The following is an 8034-nucleotide window of genomic DNA, read 5'->3' on the forward strand; positions in this document are numbered from 1 at the left end:
TATTTTATTATAATTATTAATATATAATAATACTTAGCTTCGTAAAATAGATAGCTTAGTCCCAAGGGGGGGGGGCTAATGCCCCTTTAGACACCCCCTTAAACCCACCCGTGCCTATACACAGGTTCGATTGTTTAAGCCGTGATAATAAGACGCCCGCACTAATGTGTATATTATATACAGGAACAGTGGCGTATTTACGGGGGGGGGGGTTCCCGGGTCTCGACCCCCTCAGAAAAAAATTTAAAAAGTCAAAAAAACTTGGTACGTAGGTACCGAGAAAGAGAATATTAATTTTATATTATGGGTTTTTACTTTGGTTAAACTTTTGGTTATTTTTGTCGCGTCGTCGCCCTTCGATGACGACAATTACGACGAAAACGAGTCCGACGACGATAACAACGTAACATAATAATAATTATTATATGATTATATTAGTAGGTACGCCGACTGTTATCGACATAAATGGTGGGAATTATCGTTCCTTTCGTGGAATCGTTCCAATCGGTACAGTTACAATGAAGTACCGATTTCAAAATACTCGTTACATCGGAACAATCGGTACATTCTTTCTTTAGTTACACTTGTACTCACATTCGTATAGTTCCTCGCGGAACGATAAAAATACATATATTCAAATGTTTACTCATTCTTGAAATGGATATTTAATATTTATGAACGAATATGCTTCGTAGCTCGTAGGCCTATTATACAACACTATTTTACTATATTCGGGAAAAATTAACTTTAAATAATTAAATTTGTATCAGAAACACTGTTTTTGTAAACATTATTTACAATATTATGAATCATTATATTAATATACATTTGAAATGCTTAATCAAAAATTATCAACGTTTTAATATTTTTCCAGTCGCTACAATTATATTAAATAAACTATAGATTCAAAAAAAACAAACCACATAAATAATAAACATATTTATTTTCAGCAAAAATAATTATAAAAATACAAAAAAAAAAATTACTTCACTTTACCCTAGAAAAAAAAATAATAACAATAAAATAAATAAACTCAAACTTCTAAAATTAACTTAGTTACTTGCCTAAGCCTAAAATAGATAAAAATTAAAAATTAAATAATAGTATTTAATAATTACTGTTTAAAAATATCAACATTTCCGTGTTTTTTGTTGACAATCTATTACGTCTTTCGAAAATGGTGTAGCCAGCTTTTGAAAAGGCCCTTTCACTTGGAACTGATGTTGATGGTACACACAAACGCAATAACATCAAATCAAATAAATTTGGATAGATTTTTTTTCTGTCATTCCACCATTTAAGAGGATCTAATTTTCGGTCCAGTATAGGTTCATTCAAATATCTATCCAACTCCACAATAGCCTCAGATGTTGGTGTGTTAACTGAAGTTGAAGTAGACGCCTAAAAATCATAAACTAATTTTATAAATCACTTAAATATCAAAATATCAATGATGTATACATTATACATCATATCAATGTATAATGTATGTACCTGAGAGTCAAACTGTTGCCAAATTTCAAAAGTTTCGTTTCCACGATCGGTCGGTATGGTTTTCTTATTTTCTTCATTTTCTACTAGACTTTGATTTAAACGAATAATTGTTGCAACTTTTTGTACTATCTTTTCGTATGTTTTTTGATATGTATACTGATTATTAAATGCTTTTTTTTTTAAACCGTGGGTCTAAAATAGTTGCTTCTGTTAAAATAGACTGGTTTTCGATATTTTCAAATTTAGCATTGGCTTTTATTACCGTTTTAGAAAGCATCAAATGTATAGCATTTGGTAAATTTGGTTCTTTTTCTTTATTTTTTATATATAAATGTAATGCTTTTATTAAAATTAACACTTTTGAAATCGAAATGCCTTTTTCACTTCTTAGTTCGATAGTAACTTCTTTAAACGGTTTAAATATCGCACAGTAGTGTTTTATTAGTTCAAAGTCTTCGTGTACTAAATTATCCATATTACCTATTATTGCAATTGTACTCATAAGAGGTTCTTTATTATCGATACACCGTTGAAACATGTCATACGTGGAGTTCCACCGCGTACAAACGTCTTGAATTAACTTTAATTCCGGGTATCCTATTTGTTTTTGTGCATTTTTAAGTTTTAAATTTGCTTTTGTACTTCGTTTAAAATATTCAACGATGTTTTTTACTTTTTTGTGAACGTTTTGCATTTCACCTAGTCCAGATTGTGCAATTAGATTTAATGTGTGCGCTAAACAGGGAATATGGCGCCAATTTTGATTCATGACGATTGCTGATGTTATATTCGCAGCATTGTCACTTACAGCAACTTTTACTTTTTCTGTTATATTCCAGTCTTTAAAACAATTATTTAAAAATAATGACAAATTTACAACTGTGTGGAATTCCACCATGTTAAAACATCCAAGTAAAAATGTTTTTAAAACACACTCTTCTGGATCGATAAAATGTACAGTGACAGCAATGAAACTATCATTATTTATGGAAGTCCAGCCATCAGTTGTAAATGAAATATATTTGGCATTTAATAAATTATTTCTAACTTTTTCTCTTGTTTTCTCATACAACTGTGGTAAAATAGATTTCGAAACAGTTTTCCTCGATGGTAACTGATACCTAGGATTTAATAAATATATGAATTTTTTAAATTCAACATTTTCAACTAAACTGAAAAGTTGGAATTTTTTTGAAATCATAACTCCTAGCTGTTCATCAATTGTTTTTTGTTTTGAAACAGAAAGTGGTTTATTGTTAATAAAATACGAATCTACACTTTTTTGTATGGGACGAGATTTATTTATGACATTAATTGCATTGATTGATGTAGAAGGTTGGTTTTGATCATTATTTGTTTCGGGTGTATTTTGCTTACTTGGTTCATCAACATTTTGTTCAATCATTTCATTAATACGCGGATGTTTTCTACTTTCATATTGAATTATGTGTTTTCGTTTTAAGTGTTTACTTAAGTTTGTAGTTGATCCGCCTTTATAAGACACCGAATTTGAACAATACGAACATTTAGCCATTCCACTATTAATAACCGAATAATGATTCCATACATCGCTTTTTTTTCTGTCCATTATTATAATATTTATGAAAATATGAATAAAAATTAATAGGTCTAAACAATCTAAACAATAAACACGCACGTCTGATATATAGTGCCTACCACTGCACAGCAATACTGCATAATGCCTATGATTATTATACAGCTTACATAAAAATAATTCTACAACCGTGTATACAATAATCTAAAAATAATTTTACTTCAAATTTTATTTAAACTTCTTAATAAAAATAAAAACACGATAAAATTATTATCGTACTCGTATGATTTTGCATTATATCTATAATTATAGCATTCACTGTCCACCTCCACCACCACCCTCTCCCTACGATTATCAACAAATATCAACACAACTACACAACAACAGCAGCAGGTAAAGTAAATAGTAAACCGAGACGACATAGACGTATAATATATTATCGTGACAACTCGTTACTATTCGACCACCGTCGGTAATCGGTATTCGGTACCCGGACAGTGACGGTAGAGGACCATTCTGTAGTTGGAAACTTTGTACCGAATGTACCGATGGAACGAACGTGGAACGATATATGTACTCGTTCCTACTCGTTCCACCAATGTAATCGTTACATTGTACCGAATACAGTAGTAACTACCCACCACTAATCGACATATAGTAGGCATCTGGCATTCTGTGTAGTGCGTTCGTTCGGCCGTAAAAATTTGCAGTTTGTTATACGGCATTGACATAAAATTTGCTTAATTCGCTACATGAATACCGAAACACTTAACAAGACAGTAAGGACGTAAGGTAATTGCTAATTTATAATTTCAAATTTAATTTACAAATATTATTATTTATTGTTTGATGTAACGTGTAAAATAAAAATATTAAAATGATATTATTATGTATACACTAGGTACCTATACATTAATATATTAATGTATTTTATTTATTATTCTAAATAGATCACAATTATGACTTCTAAAAAGAAACCCAATATTTAGTCTTTTTTCAAACCTAAAAAAGTTGATAATATACAAAATAACACAGATTCAGTAGTTTCAGCATCAGACACTGATATCCCTACGTCGTCCACGTCCCATATAAATAGACACGATATTTTCAATTACGTCATAAGAGTATTGACTCAAAATGAAATACATGATATACTAAATGCAATTTGGATTCGTGATGTAAATTATAATTTTCCTGTGAAAGTATTTTTTGTTGGAAAAGATAAAACTGCTAGGCACTTGAAGTTCCAATATAAATGGTTTGCTAGCTTTCCTTGGTTAGTGTATTCTGAAATAGACAATGGAGCGTATTGTAAATTTTGTGTAGCTTTTTCAACAAATTATGCTGGAATTAATAATCAAAAATTAGGATCATTAGTTACAAAAAAATATGACAACTGGAGACATGCATTAGAATATTTCAAAAATCACTCGCAAATAGAATACCATAAAAAATGTATATTAGATTCAGAAAACTTTTTAAATATTATTAAAAATCCCACTTTATCAGTAGACAAACAAATTGATATTGGAAGGAAAAAAGAAATAATACAAAATCGTATAAATATCATTCCTGTTATTGAGGCAATTATTTTGTGTGGTCGGCAAAATATGGCACTACGAGGGCATTGTGACTCTGGGAACATTTTTAAAGCATGCTCAGATGACATACAAAATAATGATGGTAATTTTAGGGCAATTATTCGCTATAGGGCCCAAGGCGATAGTGATATGAGATCATATCTTGAAAGTTCTGGTACCATTAAGTACACAAGTTCTACTAGTCAAAATGAAATAATTGATTCCTGTAATAAACTGTTATTGAACAAAATAGTTTCAAGAATAAACGAAGCAAAATGTTTTACTGTTCTTGCTGACGAAACGGCTGATGTGTCGGGTATAGAACAGGTATCTTTGTGTGTCAGATATGTTGAATTAAGCACCCTTGAACTGATTTTTTTCAATTTGTTCCTGCTGTTGACATGACAGGGAAAGGATTGGCGAAATTAATAATTGATAATCTACAAAATTTTGGCATAGATACAACATACTTACATTGTCAGGGGCATAGGCGTGCGCAGACTTTATTCGCAGGTTATGCAATAAGAAATATAGGGCCCCTCACAAATAAATTTTCTAATCTGCCCTTAATTTATTTGCATTTTCTTTTAACGCATATAAGATTCAAGTCACAATCTAAGTTTTTGCATATATACTACTTAGCTTCTTTACTTCCCTTAGAATCTAAAATCACACATAGTTTTACAGTAGAATATTAAACAATGCACTGTAGAAATAAGTAGTTTGAAATTTGATTTATATTTATTAAAAAAAAAATTTATTATTTATTTAAGATCAAGTATGTACTATATTGAATGCTTTTGAATAATTTTAACATATTTATAATGTTGTTATTTTATGGAGAGTACTTAAAATCTAAAGTTCAAGTCTTCTTTTTATCGGTACACATGCTTTGAATTCATCTATTACATCTTCAATATTGATTTCTGATGCCATATTTTGTTCGATAAATATTAACATCAGTGAATCAAGATGTTCTTGTAACATAGTGTTTCTAAGTTTAGACTTCACAATAGACAATTTGGAAAAGTCCCTCTCACACGAGCAGCTTGTCACAGGTATTGTTGCAAATTGTGTTAAAGCTTTATTGAAGTTTGAAAATATTGTTTTCCGGTCGTTTTCTGATAACCAATTCAGCCATACTAAAATATTTTAGTTGATGACCCTCTAATAGAAGTTCTATCAAACATATTTGTAATGAGCTTAATTTCAGACTCAAATGTAGTATTCAAATTAAATTTTTCCTTCAACATCGAAATATCATTACTATCAAGCTTTAATTGATTTAAATTTCCTGTGGAGGTAATTAAATTTAAAGTTTCTTAACTTAATAATAAATATGGGCCCCTCGCATGAAGCCGCAGACTATGCAGCGACATACCCTGCATACCCCGTGCGCACGACTATGGTCAGGGATATGATGGGGCAGCCTCTATGCCGGGAAAATTTAATGGCGTTCAAGCACATATTAAAGACACACACCCTTTAGCAATTTATGTACACTGTTCAGCACATGTGTTAAACCTGGTAGTATCTAAATCATGTAGCGCGACCCAAATAAGAGACTGTTTAGCAATTTTAGGGAAAGTCCGTGATTTCTTTATTTTTCCGAAAAGAAAATCAATTCTTCAATTTCATATTGAAAATTCATCAGAAACATCAACAAAAAAGTCTTTGAAAAGAAGTTGCGAAACTAGATGGATAGAACGATTTCACGCAATAAACGATTTTCTAGAACTTAATGAGTACGTCATTGAAGCATTGGATACAATTTCGGAATGGACGATAACGATACTTCGAATAAAGCAAGACGTCTTAGAAGTTCTATTTTAGATATAGAGTTTGTGATATCATTATTCGTACTAAAAAAAGGTTTTAGTATAGGTTTACCACTTTCAAAGTTCCTACAAAAATCAAATATCGATCTTAAATTGGCTGTACAATTAGCAAATGATACACAAAAAGAATTACAAGAACTCCGAATACACGCCGATGATGTTTTCAAGGAAATATTTGAAGAAGTAAAAGTAGTAGCCGCAAATTTTGATGTTGAAATTAAAATTCCGAGATTAACAAAAAAACAAACTAATAGATGCAATATACCATTAAATACTCCGGAACAATATTATCGAGCATCAATTTTTATTCCTTATCTTGACAAATTTATTACAGAGTTAGAAGAAAGGTTCAATGTTCATCGATCGTTTTTATCAGGTTTCGATTCTCTATTTAGGGAAAATGGTCCCATCGAAGATATTATAATTCTTTCAAATAAATATATTGAAGATTTGCAGAATGATGGATCTCAAAATCAAATTATTGAAGCAGAATACAAATTATGGCAGAGAAAACTCATGCAAACAACAGAGAAACCAAATAAATGCTCTAGAGGCTATGGCTATGTGTAACCAGTCAATTTATTCAAACTTATTTAAACTTCTTCAAATCTTAGTCACGCTACCTGTTTTCTCTGCAACAAAGGAAAGAACATTTTCAAATTTAAAAAGAATAAAAACGTATCTAAGGAATTCCATGTCAGAGATAAATTATTATAAACTTAAAAAAATATTCTTGTTATTTACACATTACAATTAAACACTTTGTTTATTTTTTTGTTTATAGGGAAGATTGAACGGTTTAGTGATGTTATCAATAAATAAAAACTACTCAATAAAACCGGAAGAAGTTATTGAAAAACTGGCGAGGAAAAAAAGACGTTTACCTTTTTTATTATAAAAAACTATTAATTTGTATTAATAAATCATAATAGTAGTGAAATATACATAATTTAATATAAATAATATAGTTATTACATATTTACATCATAACTCGTATGTGTTTTTTTTATATTATAAATTTATAGGTACTTAATATTTAGACCCACCCCCCCCACAAAAAATTTGAAAATACGCCACTGTATAGGAATAAATAACGGTATCGAAAATCGAAGAAAAATAATATTATTTACCATACAAATATTTGAGTTTTTTTCTTTACCAAATGTATACGTGTACCATGTATAGCAGAGGCGGCCAAACTTTTTTCGGCCACGATCTACTGAAAATATACTTCACCTTTGAAGATCGACTTTCTTAGAAATTTTTTTTATAAACCAGAATAAAATAAAACTTTACAGGTAAAACTTATCGACAATTTGTTCATGACCACCACGATTATTTTTGTGCACGTGGCCTAAAAATAAATTTTAACATGATCGACCGGTCGATTGCGATCCACCGTTTGGCCGCCCCTGATGTATAGGTTACACCATATGTTCCCTAAGTATGCGCCGCGGCGCCCCGGTGTGTCGCGATTTTTGTATAAAGGCGCAGCGCCGTCATGAAATACTATCGGGTTTAACATTTTCCTTATGATTAGTCATGCTATGTCTTAGAGAAGGGTGCC

The 8034-nt window shown here is 30.6% G+C and overlaps 2 protein-coding genes and 1 pseudogene across 2 annotated transcripts; 2 read left to right on the top strand and 1 right to left on the bottom strand.

Moving 5' to 3' along the window:
* Positions 1–1056: 1056 nt before the first annotated feature.
* On the bottom strand, positions 1057–3082 carry LOC112686969 (zinc finger BED domain-containing protein 1-like). The gene is made up of 5 exons (XM_025559467.1): positions 1879–3082; positions 1680–1806; positions 1495–1582; positions 1167–1401; positions 1057–1070 (listed from the first exon to the last, which is right to left on the bottom strand). The coding sequence occupies exons 1-5, from the start codon at positions 3080–3082 to the stop codon at positions 1057–1059; spliced, it is 1668 nt and encodes a 555-aa protein (XP_025415252.1).
* A 1577-nt stretch (positions 3083–4659) lies between these two features.
* On the top strand, positions 4660–5034 carry LOC112686970. The gene has a single exon (XM_025559468.1). The coding sequence runs from the start codon at positions 4660–4662 to the stop codon at positions 5032–5034; it is 375 nt and encodes a 124-aa protein (XP_025415253.1).
* Positions 5035–6407: 1373 nt separating this feature from the next.
* Positions 6408–7365, top strand: LOC112686971 (annotated as a pseudogene).
* The last annotated feature ends 669 nt before the right edge of the window (positions 7366–8034 follow it).

The sequence above is a fragment of the Sipha flava genome, unplaced genomic scaffold (assembly GCF_003268045.1).
Source record: "Sipha flava isolate LNK unplaced genomic scaffold, YSA_version1 32_pilon_pilon, whole genome shotgun sequence".
In the NCBI taxonomy this organism is placed as follows: domain Eukaryota; kingdom Metazoa; phylum Arthropoda; class Insecta; order Hemiptera; family Aphididae; genus Sipha; species Sipha flava.

Bases quoted from the DNA above. Each gene is read 5' to 3' on its own strand.
- LOC112686969 (XM_025559467.1), bottom strand. From the start codon at position 3,082: ATGGACAGAAAAAAAAGCGATGTATGGAATCATTATTCGGTTATTAAT. The intron at 1,583-1,679 runs GTTTAAAAAAAA...TTTAAATCAAAG, and splicing joins GCAACTATTTTAGACCCACG to TCTAGTAGAAAATGAAGAAA. The intron at 1,402-1,494 runs GTACATACATTA...TATGATTTTTAG, and splicing joins GGCAACAGTTTGACTCTCAG to GCGTCTACTTCAACTTCAGT.
- LOC112686970 (XM_025559468.1), top strand. From the start codon at position 4,660: ATGGCACTACGAGGGCATTGTGACTCTGGGAACATTTTTAAAGCATGC.